Source organism: Opisthocomus hoazin, chromosome 11 (genome assembly GCF_030867145.1).
Source record: "Opisthocomus hoazin isolate bOpiHoa1 chromosome 11, bOpiHoa1.hap1, whole genome shotgun sequence".
NCBI lineage: Eukaryota > Metazoa > Chordata > Aves > Opisthocomiformes > Opisthocomidae > Opisthocomus > Opisthocomus hoazin.
In genome coordinates, this window is record NC_134424.1 from 20,154,053 (window position 1) to 20,176,473 (window position 22,421).

General features: G+C 42.2%; 2 protein-coding genes across 3 annotated transcripts in view; one reads left to right on the forward strand and one right to left on the reverse strand.

Moving 5' to 3' along the window:
• The window catches only part of IPPK (inositol-pentakisphosphate 2-kinase), a 40,713-nt gene extending 23,242 nt beyond the window's left edge, over window positions 1–17,471 (forward strand). Inside the window, exons 3-13 of the mRNA XM_075433103.1 lie at window positions 3,279–3,374; window positions 4,188–4,254; window positions 6,833–6,954; window positions 7,388–7,477; window positions 8,097–8,155; window positions 8,577–8,649; window positions 9,651–9,930; window positions 11,053–11,203; window positions 12,622–12,724; window positions 13,206–13,285; window positions 14,304–17,471. Coding sequence (XP_075289218.1) covers window positions 3,279–3,374; window positions 4,188–4,254; window positions 6,833–6,954; window positions 7,388–7,477; window positions 8,097–8,155; window positions 8,577–8,649; window positions 9,651–9,930; window positions 11,053–11,203; window positions 12,622–12,724; window positions 13,206–13,285; window positions 14,304–14,529 — 1,347 coding nt within the window. The 3' untranslated portion in view covers window positions 14,530–17,471. The remainder of the gene's footprint in view (window positions 1–3,278; window positions 3,375–4,187; window positions 4,255–6,832; window positions 6,955–7,387; window positions 7,478–8,096; window positions 8,156–8,576; window positions 8,650–9,650; window positions 9,931–11,052; window positions 11,204–12,621; window positions 12,725–13,205; window positions 13,286–14,303) is intronic.
• A 205-nt stretch (window positions 17,472–17,676) lies between these two features.
• CENPP (centromere protein P) overlaps window positions 17,677–22,421 on the reverse strand; it is a 146,107-nt gene continuing 141,362 nt past the window's right edge. For both annotated transcript variants that reach the window (XM_075433107.1, XM_075433106.1), the window contains exons 7-9: window positions 20,601–20,680; window positions 18,142–18,233; window positions 17,677–17,854 (exon numbers count right to left, since the gene is read on the reverse strand). In XM_075433107.1, the coding sequence (XP_075289222.1) occupies window positions 17,733–17,854; window positions 18,142–18,233; window positions 20,601–20,680 (294 nt within the window). In that variant the 3' untranslated portion in view covers window positions 17,677–17,732. The remainder of the gene's footprint in view (window positions 17,855–18,141; window positions 18,234–20,600; window positions 20,681–22,421) is intronic.

A 22,421-nucleotide genomic window follows, 5' to 3' on the forward strand; every position in this document is an offset into this window, starting at 1 on the left:
CATGTGCCTTGCATTGTGATTGTGTGGACTTCGTGATACACAATTCCTTTTGACTTTGCCCTCTAAATAGAAGATTATGTAATTTGAATATATTTAATTATTCCAGTGATTGATTTTTTTAAAGGAGCATTTTTTCTTGGGGTGGAATGGAAGACTAAGTATTTTATCTTTAGATCTGCAGACAAGTCCTGGAGAATCAAGAGTTTTGGGACAAACTCAGACGTAACAACATGACAGCTGTAGAGGAGAAAACGTTTTTATGTGTAATCTGTATTCCTGACTAGTGCAAGAGGAGTTAGCACATAAAGTATTGTATATCTGTGCATGACATTGTAGCTCATCCAGTGTAAACATCTCTGAAAGAAGCAGCTGAAGCAAAATATTTTCTATTAAGACACACACTGCAATTGAGATGTGGACAAATGCATCTCAGTCTCTTCTGCTTAACCCCTATGGAAAAGGTAAAGAAGTCTGGACACAGCTTTGCGTTTACACTGTTTGGTTATGAATTTGGGACTAGCTAATCTAGTAGTTACACAGGCTGGTGTTATTTCAAGTTGTAATCTTGCTGTTACAATTCAGTGTTTTAATGAAAAATACTTATAACAACGTAACTCGGGGGCTTGCATTACTTGAGTAAAAAGTCAGGTGTCAGGACTCATGGTGTGACTTTTAACTGCATATTGCTGACTTCTGTATATGAGTCTTCTGCATGAATGGATTTTTTGCCTTTTTAGTGTATAGAACCTATTTGAGTTTTAGTGTTTTGCTAAATGAGCTGGCAGTGATGACGAGTCCTTCAAAAGCTTTTCGTCTTAGTGTTTTTTAGTGTTGCAAGGTGGTGCTCCAGTAGCTTGTTAGTTGTTTTTTGTTTCTTGTTTAGCGTATATCAAATACACTTGCTCTTAAAAGGAGGTGAGCAGGTGTCATAAGCTTAATTTGTAATTTTAAAGTTGTGTTGCTCTTTTAACTGGTGAGTCATTCCTTGTAGTAGTAGCAGCAGCAGTGAATGTCCTGATTTTCCAAGATGCTTATTTCCCAATGTGTGTATGTGTTCATATACATATATCTGTTAAAAAAAAAAAAAAAGCAGCCTGTGGGTACTGCGTACATCAGCAAACCAGGTCAGAATAATCTGTAAATGGTAATTAGCTGAGATTTATGTTACTGTATGAGAAGACGTAACATTCCTTCTCACCATTAACTTTGTATAAGTCAAAGAAAGGGTTGTGTGATCGTTAAAAGGGCAGAAATGAAACCTAAGAGAAGACGGATACAGTGTGTTTGGAGTCTGCTGGGGATGAGGAGCAGGGATTTCCCAGCTGGGGTCTCTGCCTTCTGGTTGGGAGGAGTGAAGGAGCTGTGGCTGCTGGCCGCCCTCTCTGCTGGGCTGGGTGGGTTCAGCACTAGGGATGGGGGCACCGGCCTCCTGGGAAGCGCAGATTGAGCAACGCTGCTTTAAAATACCTTTTGCAGAGCCGTGTGGATGGCCTGCTCGCATGTCTCATTGGCTATGAATTATTTTTCTTACATACACTTCTTCCGACCAGATGACTGCAATTGAGAAAGTTATTCAGGCATCATAGTGTGTGTTGTGTTCTAAGACTGAAGCAGTGGAAGCTTGCCTGTTGTGAAGAGACTCCAAGCTTATTTTGGCTCTCTTGAAAGGACTCAGGGAGAGCCATTCTGACAAACAACTCTGCGTACAATATGCCAGGCATTTTAAGGAATAAGTGCTCTCCTGGCCTTTCCAGAGTGATGGCAATGCTATGCGAGTGCTTTGGAGAAGTCGTGGTTTTCCTACTTGCTGTAGAGGATTGGATCTTTTGGTTAGCACTGTGCATGCTGAAGTAACAGTACTACGGTAGGGCATGTTATTAAAGTAAGTGTGTGGTAATGTATGTTACTGTAGTGACTTTTCTTTCTGTAAAGCATTATTGCATGTTGCAATATTACGTATTGATGCTTCAGTCTGGAAAATGAGTCCTGCTAAGGGAAGAATATTAAGCTTGGTGCATAGTCTGAGCAGACCTGTGTTACAGTAACAAACTAATCCTTCTTAGTCCTACACCAGGTGTGTGTAAGTTTGTTAGGTAGCCAGCCCTTCCCGTGGGTGGGGAAATCTGCCTGTCGTGATGGTATTGTAGAACAAAGTTAGTAAGATTGCCTGCTTAGTGACAGTCTCCTTTTACCTATAAACATTTTTGTGTTAGGTGTGGTCTTTCCTCCTTTCTCTAGACTTTGTCATTACGTGAGTGTTGTCCTAGCATTTTATTTTCTCTTACTCTGCTATTCCCCCCCCCCCCCCCCCACTTGTGTTGATTTTCCTCTCTGATTTTCTAACTTGGATGTGAGTGGTGCACTTTCTCTTCCTCCACTGTTACTTAATTCCAGGATTAAATCTGTGTCATTCAGTGCGTTAGAGTGTATGGAGGTAGGCAAAGTAGTGCTTTTCCAGAAAAGCTTTGTGTGACAAAAGGACATAGGAGCTCGGAGGTTGTCTGTCGTAACAACAAGATACTGTGCAGAGAACCAGAGCACGCTGGAGTGCTGGGAGTGGGATAATATTGTTGTAAAGCTTCTCTGATACCTTGTTAATGAGCAGAAGTCTGTCAAAGTCAGACTGTGCTAATGTCACTGTCCCGCTTCCAGTCCTCATTTAGCTTTGTTTCTATCTAGCTTGGCGTTTTTGTCTTGTAAAACTTTGGTGTTTCCCTGTAGACACATAACATAAAATCAACAGAAGATGATATTATAGTAGGATTTTTCATTGTCTGGGGCAGGATTCAACAAATTCTGTACCTGTTCATGCAGAGGTTTGTCATGTGGCTCAGTCTTTTAGGCCATCCTCTTCCAAATCTCCAGGTGAAGTACTTTATAACACTCACACCCTCTCCCACACTTCACCTGTTGGTAAGAAGGCGTGCTGTGCATCTCGGCTATTACAGTTCTTTGAGCTGTTTGAAGAATAATGGTCGAAGACAGAGTAGATCTGGAGTAATCTCCCCCCTTCCACCTTCTTCATTTTCTCTGTTCTTTTTCCCCTGAAACTGAAGAATCATCATCCCTTCTGACCGTTTTCCTGTTTATCCCAGCCTCTCAAGCAGGGAAACAAATGTAGCACACGTTCCATCTGTCTAATTTCAGCATGCACTGACCTACCAAACTCAGTGGAGCAATTAAGCTACTTTTCTAAATCATTGACTAGTAAATGTCTGTATTCTTAAGTGTTGTTTGTCATTATTTCATAGTTAAATTACCAAGTTTCTGTCTTCCAGACTTCAGAAGAAATACTACACCATCTGCAAAACATTGTAGACTTTGGAAAACATGTCATGAAGCAGTTCTTTGGGGAGAACTATGTTCACCATGGGGTAAATGTTGTTTTTTTTTTAAATAAATGGCTTGTGCATTGTAAACAGTGAAGCGTTTGGGGGAACGCTGAATGCTGGTAAAAGGCATTAATAAGGTTTGCAGATATTCCCCAGCAAGATACACACACACACACGAGAAGCATTTGTATCAGAACAAAGATCCCACTGTGTCCTGAGGCAACGATTGGATTGTATGGTGTGGTTTGAGCTATTTCAAGCTACTGATGAGACGAGTGGTCATTTTTTTGCCCTGCGTGTGGTGAGAGGTGTGTGAGAGAGAGATTTTTAGACTAACTGTGAAACAAGGGGAGAAATCTGGTTCCCGTGAATTGCCTAGGTTTCTGTGCAGAGGTAACCTTTTTCCTTGCCACTCGCCCTGTTCTTCAGGGCAGCCAGATCCAGTTAACTGAACATCAGGTATCCGAGTGGAAAAGTTACACCTTCTCCTGGAACTTGAGTTACACAATTCTGCCTTGGGAGGGTGGGATGTGAGACATGGGACGGGATGAAATGGGACCTTTTCATTTGTGGAAAGGACAAATGAAGCAGGTTGCTTCATGGACGTTACACTTTCTCTGAAAATGCTCTTTCTTATGTGTTTATTTAAACTAGTTCTTTATTTTCATAGTGGAATAAGTATCGCATGTGATTGCAGGTACAGGTCTTCATACAGATAGTCAGTCGGAGGGAGAAGCTGCTGACTGTACAGTTTAGTATACTGTTGTTAACATCCACTGAACTTTGGTGTTCCATTTTAACACCCCCAAAATGGATATTAATTTTTGTGTTGAAATATACTTTTTTTTTTTATAGGAAATTATTCAACTGCCTTTAGACTTCGTAAGACAGCTGTGTTTGAAAATTCAGCCAGAGAGGCCAGGTAAGTGCCAGCGATAGCTTTAAAAAGGGGGCCTTCCGCAAGCTGCAAAGCATTTTGCTTTACAGTAAAAAAGCATCATGCCTCAGAATATGAGGAAATTTTTTTTTAATATTTAGACAATAAGTTGAAAATTTGTTGTGAAAAAATGGATGTGTTCTAGAATTAAAGGTTGCATCTGATACGAGTTTCATCAGACTGGGGAAAGGGATCCTCTGTAAGCCTCTGTGTGTTAGTTCTTGATGTTCAAGATTTTTACCTTGCTGTGAAGTCCTTTACAAAGGTCAGGGAGGTGGAAGATGTGTCCTGAAATAATTCCTTCAATTCTGTCAGTTTGTCCTCCTGGGCTGCACAGTAGAGCTTTGGAAGGAAGATAGTTTCAGAAACTCCACACTGAATTGTCTTGTTTTCAGTGTTAGTATTTCACTGGGGCTCAGCATCTTGCGCCATATGAGTCGTAGCACTCCAGCAGTGTGCACCTCAACGTTCCAGCTTCCCGCGCCTCTCCTCCTGATACGGCAGGGTGTGTCTCACCGCGAGGGCTTGCACCGTTACAGGCCGTGCTGCCTTTAAAGTTTCATGAGCATCTCTGGGATATGGGGCTGTACTTGATTTCTCCTGACTCGCACATGCTGCTGGGGGGTCCCTGTTCAGTGGTGAAGTGCACGGACGTTCTTCTAGTCCCCTGGACAGGGGGAGTTGAAGGGGACAAGAGTCCAAGGTAGGGGTGCGTTGACCTTGTGAAACCTTTCAGAACATGCTGCAAGACTCAAAGTTTGGCAATCTCTGACGCATTCAGTGAAGTGCTACAGAATTTGGTGGTGTTGTGCTTTGTCAGCAATGCTTGGGTGCATTGATCTCCATGTATGGCCAAAAGTAAAGTAAGGTCTAAGCTCTAAGATGGGCAAAGAGAAGATGTCCCTCGCAGTGTGTTCATGTTATGTTCTCGAACAGCTCTTGAGAATGGCCAGAAACTTTTGCTATTTAGCAAAGGTCCTTGAAGAAAAAACATAGTATTAAATCAAAGTACTGTAGCCACTACTTTGTTGCCTTTGATCTAGGAAAAAAATGAATTAATTTACATATAGTGAGCACAGGACTCTCCATTGCTGACTTGACCTCACCTTTTTGAGAAACAGTTCCAGAGTGCCAGAAACTAGCAAGGAAAGTAAATAGAGTGTCTAACAGAAGTTACAGAATCCTTGATACTCTGGTAGAAGTGAATGATAGAATTCAGTTTTATTTCTGAAATTTTGTGTGTCTGCAGCTTCTGGGAATTTCTTTAGAGGAAACGTGGTTGTGAGAAGCTGTCCAAGCAGTATTTCTTGCTTTACAACAAAAAATCTCACTGTTCATTTTTAACAGGACTTTTTTTTAAACCTTGAGGAAAGAGTTTCCTTTAATGTTACTTTTCACAGAAGCCTGTCTAACTTAGGAAGGAACTCGTCTAACACTTCAGGTTTCTGGGTTGGTCTGATTTGGCAAGCAGCTTTCAGCTGAACATGGAGGTGCTTTTGCTTGAGTTCAGAAAAAGAACACAAACCCCAGCATTTTGTTGGAGAAAGGAGGTTTCTTCTTGCTCATCCTAGTGCAGTACAGCACATAACTGCAGGGTGAAGGTTAAGGAGGCTTCCGTTTCTGAGATTTCGGGTGTTTTTTCCTATTGCAATATATTTTTCTTAGCAGTGGACACTTGAACAGAACATATGTATTCTGTCTCTTTAGTAACACAGATATCTGAAAATCCAGGAGTGTATGTTCTTGTTAAATTGGAATTAAGGTCTTGCAGACCTTTCTCTGTCCCAAAGGATGCGTGTAGCAGGAGGTTATTTAAAGGCTTTATCTACATAATGCCTCCTAATCTCAGTCTGAAACCATTTTGCTACTTCGTTTCTTCTCAGGATTGTTAATCTGCGCTAAAATGCTATTTTTAAAAGGGTGGTCTTAGGAAATTCTTGTTCGAAGGTGTGAGCCTGTGAGGAGGGGGTGGCTAACTTTTGCTCCCTCTGTGTTCCTTTTCACCTGTTCAGTATTTTGATGTGAACACTGGAATGGCTGGGAAGAGACTACATACAGAGCAAGGAGTTGAGCAAAGCCACTTGCAGCTTCTGTACAGATTTACACTTTCTCCTGAACTTCTGAACAGCTTATGAAATTCCTGCCAGTTTCCACAGATTCCCCTTGACTAGACTGTGGGGTGGCAGTTCATGCAGTTTCAGTAATCAAACATGAGATCACATCTTTGAACACAGTAGTAAGCCTGTCTGCCTCTTGTCAGCCAATTGAATGCGCTCCTCTGCCGTTTCGGGCCTCTCCCTGGTCCCTGTCTTGGGCTGAGCTGGAAACCAGCCACGCAGAGCAGCTCTCGAGGCACTCCCTGTGCCTGTGACAGTTTTGAGGAAACCGAAAACGGGTGTTGATAATGGGAAGGGCAAATTTATGCAAGTGCGTAACTGGCTGAAGCCTGCTAAACTGTGTCCTGTCTTTTGAAGTTCATCCGCACTCCCGCAGCCGGTGAACAAGATAACTGCAGAGTAAAATAAACATCCACACACCTAATTTTCTTTCACTCTCCCTCCAGAGTCCCGCTGTGATAAGGATATGGACACTCTCAGTGGTTATGCAATGTGCCTTCCTAACCTCACCAGGCTGCAGACCTACCGTTTTGTGGAACACCGGCCAATCCTCTGCATAGAGATTAAGGTATTGAAGAGGAGAAGATACTTCTGGGGGTTTTGTTTGCTTTTTTTAAGTACATGCTGACCGGAGCGGTTTCAAAGGAACGCAGCGGTGCGATAATGCAGAGCTCACTGCTTTCGCTGTGGCCCAGAGGATGACGTATCCCCCTCCCTCTTCTGATCTTTCAAAACTTGGGAAATTCCCGGGTACTACTAGGCTCTTTTGTCGGCCACAGTAGTTTTGCATGTCCTTATTTCTTAAGTGAGGACTCTAAAATAGTTGGGAATAATATACAGTGACATGTATGAAGCTTTTAAGTGTTGGATGTTGATTAGTATTTTTTAAATGTTTTTTTTAAATTTTCCTTTAACTGGAAAGATTTGCATATTCTGTGCCCTTATATTTCTGTAAAGAAATACATTTATGATTATAATCTTTATTTGTTTGTTTGTTTTAGCCAAAGTGTGGCTTCATTCCTTTTTCCAGCCATGTGTCACAGGAGATAAAGCACAAAGTGTGTCGTTACTGTATGCATCAGCATCTAAAGGTAAACTTATTTATTTTTTTTAGTCACCCAGCTTTCCTTTGACTGTACTGTGCTTTAATTGCAATTCCGGTCTTGCTTTTCTGTTGAAACTTGTTTAAATCTCTGATATGACTAAAGACAGTAGGTGGATACACACCTGAGCTGCTGGGTGTGAATCTGTTTAGTGAGAGATGGAACAAGTTCTGTGGGAAGCTGGCAGCAAACAAATACAATGTTAGTCTTTGAGGACTATTAATGCTGTCAATTGGGTAAACTCTGTCAGATTTCAAGAACAGCTCACCCAATGCCTGGTGGCATTCCGTAACTTCTAACAGCATGGAACGCACACGGAATTCGTTTGACGAATGTCCATTATGTGTCTGAAATTGTGTCACTGTGCCTTCCTGTAATTTAATGGGACCTTTCTCTATGCTTTCCATTTGTGAATGCAGTTTGAGTGACTTGAGTGCTAAGTATGACGAGGAAGACCTCTTGTAGTCATGAACTGTACATTCAGAGGGTTATAAATGTCACAGGGCTTTGGGAGACAGGATGTCAGTGCCACACACCTGACTATGACAGTAACTGAGAGCACTTCTTCCAGAAAGTGGTTAACAGCAGCGCTGTGGGTTTTCAACAGGTAGCGAACGGAAAATGGAAGCGACCAAGTAAATATTGCCCGCTGGATCTCTTCTCAGGGTAAGGAAGTGTGTGACTTGATTCTACATTTTGCCAAAAAATCTGTTACAGATTTCTTTTTCAGATTACTTTGACTTTTGCTGTAGTATTAAGGTTGATCAATGCCTGCTTGCCTGACTTTTACAGTGGATATTTTTGGTGCTGTATCCCTCTTTGCACCTGTTTCAGGCATCAGTTGCTTACTAATGTGCCAGTGCCTTTTGCGACATAACGTTAAAGCCAAGAGCTGTTTACTCAGATTTGAAGTTCTAATTGCGAGTAGTCACTGTGTCTTTGCAGTGACTTCAGTGTGAGTAACACGCTTCCTGGGCGCGTTTGCTTCAGGTGCCCGGTTCTGATTCCGTAGAGCCCTCCAGGCGTAGGTGTAAACATCTAAAGGCTGCAAGAAAACGTTCTTGGGTTTTTATGTTTTTTCCCCTAGAAATAAACAGAGAATGCACTTTGCTTTGAAGAGCTTATTACAGGAGGCACAGAACAACTTGAAAATATTTAAGGTAAACAATCCAGTCTGTCTGCTTGCTTTTTTTGCCTTCGCTTTTAAACAATTTGAGTTCAGCATCTGAACGGTCAAGATCCTACTTCAAACCTACCCAGTCAGCACCATCACTGTAGGACTCCACCAAAAGAAGAAAATGGGAAAATTCTTAGCTAGATTTCAAATTGGGACAGGTAAGTAATAATTTCCCAGAACTAATTAGTCTGAAAGAATCGCCAAGGAACAGCTAATAGAAAAGGACTCTTAAAGGTGACCAAAGTTTTAAAATTTTATGTGCTTCTTCAGAAGGAAGATAGAGAACGTTGCATGTTGCTGCAAATAGTTTTTTTTAAATTACCGTTACGGCATTCATGCAAGCCAATCGCATAGCATGCCTCGCTGAGGCAGTACAGAGTTACTTGTTCTGCAGCATTAATGTAGGAAAAATATAAAGCAGTGAACTGATGGCTTATGCAGGTTTTCAGATTAGTTCTAGGAAAGAAGATTCTTTACAATTTATTTCCAGTATGAAACTAACTATTTGAATGACTTAAACTTGTGTGAACTGTCCTGTTTTTTTGTGTTAGTACAGGTAACCATCCCACCTTTTCTGTCCCTTTTTTGTAGCCTTCCATTTTCCAGTTTGGCTTTTAAAATACGATTGTTTCACATGGTGCTTTTTCACTACTGACACTAATCAGAAGGAAGCGATAGGAAAATGTGCTAAGTATCAGTTCACTTTTATTATTCCGATACAGTTGATTAAGTTGGGAAAGTAGCACTTGATTTAAATGGGCTTTTTGGTCCTAACTCCAAGGTTGTCACCTGTGGTATCTGATTAAACTTCACAGGGCAAATTTGTAGGAGACTGGGAATGTGTGTATTCGTGTGCAGACTGTTTAACTAGCACTCGTTTCTGTACTATGTGTCTTAAATCCTAAATCTGATGCTTTGATTAACTGAGTACAAATAACTGGATTTCATGAAGTACCTAAACCTTTTTTTTTTTGTCATTTGCAGAATGGGGAACCAATTTATGGCTGTAAAGATGACCAGGACTGCATCTCTGACTGGAACGAGCTTGCTCATCACTTAAAACCTTTTTTTTTTCCTTCCAACGGGTTGGTCAGTGGACCACAGTGTACAAGGACAATTGTTAAAGAACTAATCCATGTTATAACTATGACGCTACTAAGTAGTACTGACGCCTGCAGGGCAGGTGATATGAAGACAGTTCCCGTTTCACAAGGAAGAAGCTACTGTGAAGCAAGTGCTTTTAATAAGGAGCTAGTAAGAAATGGTAAGACGTAACTTCTTGATCACTGTCAATAATGAACTGTTACCACATAATGATTCAGATCTTTGCTTCTCATTTGCTATTTAATACCGATGTGAAAATAGCAACAGCGGAGTTTTAGTGCCATTTTGAGCTCTGAGCTTGTAACTGCTTCTAATAGGACCTTGTAGTGAGCACTTTGAGCACTGCCCCTCGTGACAGGGATAAAAATAAATTCAGAAGGTGGTAGAGGAAAAGTGGAAGACAGTACCAGTTTGAGCTGATAACCATCACAGGTATTTCAAGTGAGTGGGGAATTTTTATGTTGTGTGTAATGAAGTCTGGCTGCTTTGGTGGCTTTGTCACATGGCGCCTGTTTCTTGCCTTCCCTGCTCCTCCTGTCAGCCCTCGCCAACTAGCGTGGAGCTCACTTGCTTTTCTTCTACTACTCCACTCCTGGGGAGAAGAAAGGTGTGAATACCGGAGGGGAAAGAAACGGGAAGATGGAATTGGAAAACTGTAAATCGTGTTAATTCCTCAGTGCAAAAGTTTTGTAAAGCTCTAATTACTCAAGATGATGCTAGTTATCATAATCATACAAACACCATATTTCTTACTCTGCTTTTGAGGAAGATCTTTTCATTGCTGGTTGGTTTTTGTTGTACTGAGTGGGGAAAGAGCTGCCTTACGGAAGGACAGCAAATACAGATCTGTTTATATTAAAAAGACCTGATATCTGAAATGCAAAATTACTTTCTGCCAACAGTTCATGCTGTTGAAAGTGAATTTGTGGTGGCTTCAAACTCGTGAAAAATGTCTTTTGTAGCCTCAAACAAGTAGATTGCAATGGAAGTGTGTGGGGTTTGGTGTAGGGGTGGGTTTTTTTTTTTCTTTTCCTGAGTAATTTGTAGCATTGTATACCAGGTATTTTATTCTGCTTTCAAATATGTGCTGTTTAAACGTGCAGGGAAGTGCATGCACCTAGCACATGAGTGTTTGGAAACTGAGGTGGTTTGGGTGTTCTCCCCTCCCTGTGACTGGCCTGAAGAGTATTTAGCTTTGCCTTGTGAACAAGTACATGTAACGGCAAAAGGAAGCAGAGACCATGCTCGTATCTGCCTTATCTGAAAATGCATTTTCTTCTAGGTAAACATAAATTGGAAAGCTCTGGCTTACCGAGGGGTTGTCTCCTTTACAAAACCCTTCAGGCTCAGATGCTTGACATGCTGGACATTGAAGGACTCTATCCTTTGTACAGCAGATTAGAGCAGTACTTAGAGGAATTCCCTGAAGAGAGGTAAGACTCGATGGCTTTTTGGTTCTGGTCAAGTAGGTATGCAGACAAGACTGGCTCTGTGCAGACACTCTCCCTTGTTACATTGTATACACCCTTCCTTAATGGTATTGTGTGTTCTGAATTTCTAACTCGAAATGCCAAATGACATAAAAGGTGACTTTTACTGTTCAAAGCTTTGATGTCAGTCACTTTGACCTGAATTTTTAAGTAAAGATTACGAGAAGCTCGCAATAGGGTAAGAGAGAAAAAGCCCCATTCCTTAGTAGTGCAGGTTGCATATCTGAGGACAGATACAGTAAAATGGATGGTCTGTTTCTCCTGCCTTCAGTACCTGCAGAGTTCAGACTATGGCTGTAGGAATAATGTGTTTCCAGTCATTCTCAAGTCTATATTCGCCTACCTACAACCTGCCCCTTAAAACCGTGAGTCTAGTATTCAGCAGCATCCAGCCTCTTGCCTGCAAGATCTTACGGAAGGTGTGGATCTGCTGTTGTGGCTCTGTTGCTGATCCTGCCCCTGTGGTGGGATGAGTAGCTCAAACGCCAGACTGAGCGTCACATCGCAAAGGATCAGATCGGACCTGAGGCACAAGAATCTTAGGGTATTTCTTGCCAGCTGAAGAAATACTGGACATTGCAAGCTGCTACATTTGTTCTCAAGTAAAGCTTATGAGTTGTAATAATAAAGGCTATAGAAAGCCTTGCCTTGGCTGGGCCTTGCACTCTTGGGCAGTAACTCGCCTGTAATTCTGCCGTTGCTCACACGAGGGCACGCTGGCTTCACTCGCAAGGCGTTGCTGCTTGGACTCCCTGGAAGGGTTCTCTTGTGGGCAAGCACTTGCACTTGCACTTTGTCTTATGTAGATGTTTATACTTTAAACAAATAATCTGAAAATGTATTCTTTCATCTGTGGGTGTTTGTGTGCTGCAAGCCTCCCTTCCATGGGCCCAACTTTTCAGCAGGAGTTCAGGTATTTAATGTGGGAAGGCAGGCGGCCAGATAAACCATCCCCTGCACCTTCGGAAGCTGGGGGCACTGCGGAGCCTTGTCAGATACGCCTATGCCCCCAGTATTTTCAGCAGGGCTTCTGGGAGCTCCTGCAAACTGTTACAAATTTTGAAACCTACCCATTTTTGCCAAAAATACCACTCTTGTAGTGATACACAGGTGGCAGTAGATGAAGAATGATTCATCTTTGAAAACAAACCAAACAACCCCAAACCCTAAACAGTGTCTCTTAAGTGATATGAAAATATTAGGGACTGGTCATGGTGTTAGATCGCTCAGTATTCACCTGTTGCTATGTTTATTGGTGTTATTGGGGTTTCTTTGAGTTTCTGGGCTGCTGAAGAAAGATCTCATTGAAAATCAGTACATCATCTTGGCTGTCTGTAAATCTTCTTTTACAATTTATTTAGAAGTACGTTACAGATAGACGGACCTTACAATGAAGCATTTTATGAGAAGTTGCTAGATCTTTCAACGGAAGATGATGGCACAGTAGCATTTGCGTTGACAAAGGTACTTTTCCATGCATGTTGCTGAAGCTTATTCAGCCTGTCAATTTTAATAACACCTGACTAACAGGAATGGATGAGTAGCATGTGAGCATCACTGCTGGCTTGCCCGAGGTCTGCAGTTCTTGATTATGCCAGGGCGTATCTTTACAACAGAAGCAGTTAAAACCAAACATGTTTAGCACCAGTTCCTGAGATAAAAATAAAGCTGGTCATTTCCTTTCTAGACAGAGGAACTATTTGCATGAACTGGTGGTGTTTTGGCCTTCAAGAAGATTACCTGTAGGAAATAAACATGATTCTTACATAGGATGCTGTAACACCACTTGCTCCTGCTAACCATCTGTTAGAGAGATAATTCCCAGCTCTTAAAAAACCAACATACTGATATACTGAGTAACTAATGCCTTTTGTAAAGAACAGCATGCTTTACTAAGGCAAATACAGATATAATAGAGAAATCACGTTACTTTTGTGTTGCATAGGTGCAGCAGTACAGAATAGCGATGACTGCTAAAGACTGCTCCATCATGATCGCCCTTTCGCCCTGTCTACAAGATGAATGGTAAGAGAGACCTGCTTTTCAGTGACCCCTGCTTACCTGGACACAAGATGCATTTACACAGTTCAGTTAATCCACTTAACTGTTTAAAAAAGTAGGCTTTTTGGGGCGGGAATGTGTGTGTCCCCAAATATTTTGCTGTGACCATATTAATAAGGTGGAGTTCTGAGTTAAGACATTTAGGACAAAAGTCTGCTCCTGAAGAGGCTGAGTTGATAAAAAGGGCTAAGGTTTTATACTTACTCCCTTCTTGGAATTTGAAATGACTGTTCATCATAGGTGTATGTGGTTTTAACTAGGTACAATTTTTTTGCCTTGGTGTCCTCATATGAGAGATTTTTCAAGCAGAGTTGCCTTTAACCGCCCGACTAGAATGAAAAGAAGGCAATAATCAAGAAGTGGCATCTCTCACTGTAAGGCAGGAGGCTTTGCCACAATGCTAGCCACTTTGACTTGTGTCAGCAATAATAGTCTGCTCTTATATAGGGAGTTTGCTTTACCAAATTGTTATTTTCAGAGAATATTGTTTTCTGCATTTGCTCTGCAGTTCTTGATTCAAACGTTCATGACGGAGATGACTTGTGCAATGGTTGACTTAATAGCAAGTTCTCCGTCCTTCAGGATGCTTGGACACTAGTGCTGATACTGAATTTGTACTACCTTGAACCCCCGTAGGAGCTGCAGTGATTCTGCCAGTTGTAAGGCTGTGGCTCTGTACGTGTGCCACCCAGAAACAGATCTGATTTACTAAATACAAAGACACCGTAATTGAGAGTGATGTTTTGACTTCAGTTATGTGGCAGCTGAAAGGAAAATGACTGGAAGAGGCACCAGCAAGTTCACTTTAAGACTGGTTAAGCTGGAGCTATAGTTTCCTAAATGCTACATTAGCTGAAGTTTATTTCTTTAGGCTCCCATGAGAGTTAAACATTAGAGTGGCTTTTGCAAGGGGACTCGGGATACACAAATGAAAAACGTTAGCTTCTGTGATTCAGATGTCCAATACGGTTTTGTCTTCCAGCTCTGAGCAAAGACCTGTGGTACTAACATCCAAATCAAGATTCACCTTCTCTGTTTCTGTCCTGGACCTCGATCTAAAACCCTATGAAAGCATTCCTCATCAGTACAAACTTGATGGCAAGATAGTAAACTATTATTTGAGGAACGTACAGGCCAAAGATGATCCAGTTATGTCCAGTCTCTTCAAGGAGAACGAAGACTGCACATTAGTTCTCCATAAGGTGTAACCCTTTCCTTAAGGTTATTTTTATTTGAACGCAGTAGAAAGTGGAAGATGAATGGAATACAATTATGGTGATTTTTTTTTTCTATTGTGTTCAGTGCATTTTTCAGCTGTGAATGTTTTTTCTTTAAGACCTGATTTCTAATTGGTATGCCTTTTCAAAGACATGGAATAGCACTAAAACAGGCATAAAACATAACCTTAATGAATGTACTTAACATGACAGAACTGGTAGCATGCCATACCTTGGAACTAAAGGACAGATCAAATTAATACTAAAAGGCTACTTCCTTAGAATTGAAAGAGCACAGAATTAAAGGTTTTCCGAAGTATTGCACTAACATAGAAAGCCTAATTACTAACAGGAGAATTGCTTTGGAGCGCGTGCTTCGAGTCTCACTCGTACCTACTAGCAAGAGGGAGTGGTCTGACAAAACCTAGCATAAAACTTTAGCATTAAGTCCACTGAAAATACAACTGAAGTGGCTGCTCAGGTGTTACTGCTCCATGGAACCACTGTGCTAGCGCAGAACACTGTTCAGTACTGATGCATGAGGCTCAGGCCGCCAGCCTGCCTCCAGGAGCTGTGCGATCACCTGCTGTCTACCTAAAGCTTCTGAGGCTAAGTGAAAAGGGTTAAAGGTAAGCATCTCTGACTTTTATGTGATAGCTGGGCTTAACCCATCTGACATGCTGGTCTTTTATTTTCTATACATTATATGCTGCTATTGAAGGTGAAACCACAGCTCGCTCTTACCTAATTTAAATGGAGCTATATGAATAACATATTCTGAGTTTTACCGATTATTTCAGGTCACCCAGATTGCATCAAATGTTGGCATCCTTTCACTGATGACCCACATACTGTGTAGCACCACAAGCTGCTTTCAGGCTTGTTCTTTCTAGGCAACACAAGAAAGGTGACAGCACTGGGTACTCTGAGGCTGGGGGGGTCACGTTCCCATGACGAGTCCTGGAGCTAAGCTTGTGTCACCACTGCACAGCAACATCACGATGGCTTGGCTTCGCAAGCATGGGGTTGTGCAGCTGAAGTCTTGTGAGCTGTTGCAGGAAAAGCCATCCTCAGGGCAGGTCCCGAGCCGGAGACTGAGGATATATTCAAAACTCTGAGCATAGTGTGATGAAATCTACAGCCGCTTTTCCCGTGCACTTGGGGATTACCCACCCTGAAGTGTGCAGAGAGAAGCTGTTCATGCTGCAGTGAACTGCTCTTACCTGGATACAGCGTGTGCTTACTGGTAGTGTTTTTCAAAATAACGTAGGTTAACTTTTAAAAATATGTATTTATATTGGGATCTTGATGTAATGTTTGAATTGTTCTATTTTACCTGAAATTCAAAAAGCAAACCAGAAGCCCCTGTATATTGGCACAATTCAAGGAAGAAATGTGAGATGTGGAGTACCACCCTGCACACAGCAACAGAGTTGTGGGTGGTGACCCATTGTGGCAACCTCTTGTACCCCATTGCCAGGTGCCAGCATTGCCTTTCTGCGATCGAGCCCTGGGCTGCTTGCACTGAGACGTGGTGCTGCAGCAGTGCCACAAGCTGGTGGGTGGCAGTGGTAATAACCCCGTCTTCCCAAAGAGAACCTGGGGGCAGAGAGCGCCATTACTAAATCCAGAAATCCTCCAGCCGTTAGGCGAGAGGAGGAAGGACAGACTATCCACAGCTGGGGAGTGTTCAGGTGTTTATGCTGTAATTTTGTACACGTTTCATATGCAATTAGAAGTGTGTGTGCTGATCAGAGAGTTTCATTTTCATGCAAGGAGGAGCTAAAGACAAAATAAACGGAAGATTACACAAAACTAGCTGAACCAGTAACATGGCGGTGGATAGAGTAGCAATGCGTTTTGCCTGTCGACTGGATTACAAACTTGAAATTCGTCTGTCTTATATTTGACAAGGCATTTTATTACAGCGTAGCTGTCCATCAAAACCTAATCCCTGGCATTGCTCAGCTGTAGGTTCTGACTGAAACCAAGCTGGTCTGTCAGTTTTTCCTGACCTACCAAAGCAGTTAGGAGACTACTTCAGTGATCAAATACTGGGTTATTAAAATTACGGTATTATGAACATACTGTTGCTTGAGTTCTTGATTTTCTCCTCCTGTGTCACCATTGCTATAAAATACTTTGTCACAACTTACAGAGTAGGCAGTCGTACTGCTTGCATGCTTAGAGCAGCTGTGGACTTGAAGTCTCTTAATATTGCTCGAGAGTCCACAGTTTGTGGTTCTGGCCCCTTGATTCCAGGACCAACAACTGTTGCTGCCCACCCAAGAAGGACGTGACTGACAGTTGTATAGGTTTGGTTTGGATAAGGCCGTGTGGTCGTGATTGCTGGTGCAGAGACATGCGGGGAGCTTGCAACTGAGCTGATGGTACGCAGCTGATGGAGTGAAGGACGAGTACAGAGGACACGTGTCTGATATGTTTCGTTTCTTCGGGGATGAATGTATGAAACGTGATGCTTTCATCATGTGTAACCTGCTAGAATTTCCCCCTAGAAGCAGGAAATGAAAGTGAAGTGCTGTGGTGAGCAGTAGTTAACTCGGCCATCTCTCTTTACTGAAGTGGAATGGCCCTTTCTCGTTTAGTTTAATGCTGTCTCTACTCACCACTTACATTGTGGAAAAACCTACTACTTTATACAGCTACCCTTTTTTTTTTTCAGCATAGTATGTCTTTGAAATCTTCAAATTGTTTCCTTCCACCCTAATTTAATGAGAAAGCTATTTAACTCCCTGTTCTAGGAGTCTCTTACTGTTCTCTTGTCATTGTAAAATCACTGTACTTTTGCAGAGCTGTGAAATGAAATGGATTTTTACGGACTTGATTTTGACAGTGCATGATCTTTTAACACTTTCCAGGTATCTAGAAAACGTTAAGAAGATAAACCACTCTGGTACATTAATGATTCAGAAAGATAAATTTATAATGAAATCACTCTGTACATGTAACTATTTTATTTGGCATTTTTGTATTTAAATGGCTGTATTTATTTTCATGTCATGACAATTTATATATAACGTGCCATAACTGTACAGATAGCATGTTTTATGAGTATGGTTTCTAAATGGAAAATAACTTAATGTTTATATTCAATAAAATTATAGACTCTGTAACACAATATCTTAATTAAAACTACTTTTGAAATTGCTACCTGTTATAAGTCATGCTGTTACTCATTTTTCCAAGCCAACCACTTTGATCAGATTCTCGATAGCGGCCTCAATCCCAAACAGCAGCAGCAGGCTTCGGAACCGGGCAGGGGCATTCTCAGCAGTTGCCATCTTCTGCTCCAGGACTGCAGGAAAAATGGAACAAGAAACGTTATTTTCAGTTGCCAGTTGGACTGTGACCGAAAGCAGGCGTCTGCATGGCATTGCTAGCTAAAACAGTTCGCCTGCTGTCTAGAGGAGGAGGACACACGTGTTTGGGGAAGCCCTTTGACATCACACAGGAGGTGAGCTTGCTGCACTGGGATTTCTTTGCCTGGTTGGCATTTCCATGTTATCTGAAATGCTGGCCAAAAGAGGGGACAGGTGTTCTCCCCGAAAGCTCAGAAACAGTCTCTGGAGAAAGTGATGTTACCTTGCTCCGGTACTTTAGTCAGAAGGTCCAGAACAGGCGTGGTTCTCCCTTCCTCATCTATATGTATCTTCCAGACAATCATTAATTCAAACCTGTATCGTGTGCACAGAAAAGTTTGTTAAGTGTTACCTAAGCAACTGTCTAAGGTTTCTACAAAGCAGAAAGTACAGTATTCTGGAGATTCACACTCCTTATGCTCTGAAACAAAATTCACCCCAGGTAATGCAACATCCCCAGCTCTGAGAATTGGAAATACTTCTGCTCTGACCCAAGGACACCTGGTGATCTGCTGACAAGGAAAGGTTATGACTCCATTTCCAGGTCCATTCCAGTTTTCAGCCTCAAGGAGTTTCCCCCGGTTCTTTCTCTCTCATGAGCGGTAAGAAGTAATATACCAAAGAAAATGAGAGGGAGCATTTCCCTCCCCGCACCCCTTACAAGCTGTCTGCACCCCGTGGTCAGGTACTGTGCTGGATCCGGCATGAAACCAGTGACAAACTGTTCCAGAAGGAGGGTTTGCAGAAATAGCACTGCTGGGGGTTTGGAATAGGTCCACTTCGGTATTGTTCATGGCCTTTGTAGAATAATGCACAGGGATAAACATATCCAAGGCCTAGATTCATGCATTTGTTTGCTTCTAATTTTTTTTTTAAATAACCATCGTTACTACTTCCAGACTGCATTTGTTCTGTTTGCAAGGCTAATTATTATTTCCAGCTTTCACAGTGGGACAAGATGATGGCACCATAGCCAGCGAACAATTAGGAAGTTGGCTTCTGCAGGGGAGGAGCGTATCTAGTCAAGTACACAGACCTCCCTTGAACACTATTCACAGTAGTTTTGCTGCTTTATATCCCTCTCCTGCTTTGCTGCATTTTGAATTCCCCTCCAATCCCTTACTGAAAGTACGGCTTTCCTAAGCTGAAGCTGCTCTGCTCCACAACCAGTCACTGCGAGGAGCAAGTTCCCTTCCTCGGTGTTGCTTGAACAACAATGACTGTAAAAGTTCCCTCGGAACAGGGTTTGTCAGCCTTTGGCCACTTCATTGTTAAAAATCCTTGGAGGATTTGTCCACAGCTTGTTCAGGGAGTTTGCAAACAAATTAATATGCAAGGGTATTTTCTACCAACCCACAGATATTATTTTAAATTCTGTTGTTCCATGATTGTGAGTAAAAGGGAACGTGGAATGGAACTTGGCACCTGTCAACAGGAAGAGAAACTGTAAAATACAGCAGCTTATTTTCTGTGATGGTCTAACACCGCCTCATTTCATCATCCCAGAGTTCAATTATTTACTTTTAGATCCTAGATAGGCTAAACCAAGACAGCACTATCTGTTGCAGTTCATTTGCTAGTTCCATAAGCACACGATGGAGGGGGCTGTGCTTTATTTCCAGTTGTTTCCATATAAATTAATGCATGTTGTAGCAAAGATGTAATAGAAGGGAATGGTTGGATCCCTTCACAAAATAGTTCCTTTCCTTGGCCCTTACAGAATTCCTGAAAGTGATAATTACATCATCTTATACGCAACTTCAGGGATTTTTTTACTCCATTTAAAAACCCAAACCTCCCAGAGCACATCTAAGCAGGGAGCCCAAACAGCTCCAGCATGTGCAGTGGAGTCGTAACAATAAATGGCAGTGCAAGGATTTCCTTCTAAAACAAACAATGGAAAAACACTGCTACAGTTGCTTTCAGTAACATGGCAACTGCTATTTTCTTTCCATTCTTTGGTCTTCTCGCCATTAAAAGACCTGTGCTGTGCTGCAGTGACTTGTGCCCGTGGCACCTCCAGGCACAGAAGCTGGCATGAGCTGCCCGGACAGGCTGTCACGCTGGCCCTTGCCCGCAGGAAGGGCTGAGCTCCCTCGCTCCGGCCCAGGGCTGGACGGTGTTGACTCTGCTCCTGGAGGATGGCTGCCAGCGGCCCACCCACCCCGGCACGCTGAGAGGGTGCTGCTCTGGGCATGCCACGTGGATGGAAAACCAGGATGGAGGGAAGCCAGCTGAGCCTGGGGTGCTGTCTGCTGTGCGACAGGGAGCACGCATCCCACATTCCTAACCTTCAAATTTAGACTCTTGTAGCGTGAGCTTCCAAAACCAAGATAGTGAATAGATATTTTTTTTTTTCTTAAAATGCAAATTACAAGCCTGCTAAAGCCCTTTATTTGTTTCCACCTAGCTTTTTAAAAGAGTGGGTACACACAGCAGCAACACAAGTGGGCTAAGGCGGCCACGTGCAGGCAGCCTGTACACACACTCTGGGTTTGTTGTTTTTTCCTCACAGTGTTTTTAATGTGTGGTAATAGGCGGAAAAGGCACCATCTGAGCTCTGTGTAGAGGCGCTATAAGGCAGAAAGTGACTTAATGTTCAAGCAGACCAATTATCTATAGATCGCCGCTATGCATTTCACAAGTCTTTGCATAAATCAAGAAATGTATTTATTGGCTTACCCAGAAAGTTTGGGGTTCCGCAGAATGATATAATCTCCCAGCAGTCCTTCGGGAAGGGTTACGATGTCAGGATATTTGCCCTATGAATAAACCAGTTCCAAAGGGTACAAATTAGGTCACAAAAATCACAGTAGACAACATGGTTTCTGCCTGGTGCTTTGCAGCTGCAGTGGATTTGAATATGCTGCCACTTTTAGCGTGCATTTGTAATAATGAAGAGTAACAATACTAACTGTTTAAAGTTCTGACATGCTTTTTGAGTTTTGATGGTTTGGGTTTTTTAGTGTCATTCATGTGATATCAATACTTGGATTTGATCACCTCAGAGAAAAAAAAACAGTATCACGCACCTGTACCAGCAGGCCTAAGAAGTCCTTACTGAAGATGCAGGCAGCCTTGAAAGAACATTTTTAAACTAAGTTCTGTTCATTTGATTTAATAACACATTATAATACATCACAGTTTCACCAAAAAAACCCCCACAACAACCCCCTACACTCTGCTTTGCCATTCCTTTTGACAAACCGGGTCACCAAGTTCTATATGGTGCTTTCAAGGCATAAAGTAATCAAGGCAATGAGATACCAAATAACGACTATTCTCAAAATATAATGGGAGAACGGAAACATGGTAAAATGTATAAAACTAATGACTCCTATTAAACTTCCCTGTTACTGGGAATTGGAGCTATTTTCGATTACTACAACGCACTAAGATTGATCATCGTTCCATTACTTTGTTAGTGCATCTAATGATTTACAGTTGTCAAGGTGTATACCTTGCATTACCCCAGATGCATCACTTTTGCTATAACTATTCTAAAAGCATGTAAAAGAAAAGCAGATTAGTAGCTACGTATGGCTCCTTCAGAAGTTATGCAGTATGTAAGGTGCCAGGTTACTCAGGGTACGTAGGCATCAAAATACTGGGAAAGCACGCTGAATTCCTGCACCCCGCAGGGCCAGGCGATCGCAACAGACAGCAGCGTCTAGGCACAGCCTAGAAGGGAAGGCTTCAACGCCGTGACTTGCTTGTACTGTCTCAGGCACTGGACCCAAAGCTGTGTTCCAAAAATTGGTTTATAATGTGTGAAAAGACTCCCCGTCTAAATCATTCCGCAGTGCTCGCAGGGCAAGCGGTCTGTCTTATGGGAAAGGAGGAGGAGAGCTCAGCTTTGAAAAGCACTGGAGAAAATGAGGTAGGTTTTATAGGATTACGCCTCATCTGGCAGACTGGAATTGCTACCAGATGTGACCTCGCTCTGGTTTAGGAATTTATGACAAACTGGAAGGGGTTCGTGCAGAATGACATAAACCACATGGAATTTGCCAGTTTTAATTCCTACAAAGTATCTAGTACTGTATTTACCACGGTGATAAAGACCACGAGCTATCCTGGGAACAAAGACACGTGAGGGGCAGCAAAGTGCCTAGCAGTCACAGCATGAAAACGCAGCTGATCTAAGGACACTCACCTAGCAGAACTGGGATCTTTTGTCAGCGTTACTCCCTGGGGAGTTACGCTTCTCTGATGATGACAAAATAAAACAAGTTTTCAAGCTTTCCTTCTCAATAATGCACGTCTTTAATGATAGTTATTATGTGCCTTCGTTTGTCTGGTGTCATGCAGCTCAGAGAATCTAGCGGCCTCCTTAGCTCCAGGTTGCAAACAGTAGAAATTGCGGATTAGCCTGTATCAAGTGAACTCCAGTTCCTCGTTTACAAGAGATCCCACATACCACAGCTAAACATCAAGTCATGTTTGATCTTCATCTGCCCGTTCTGAGACCTTTGGGAATCACAAGAGAAAACAGATCAGAGG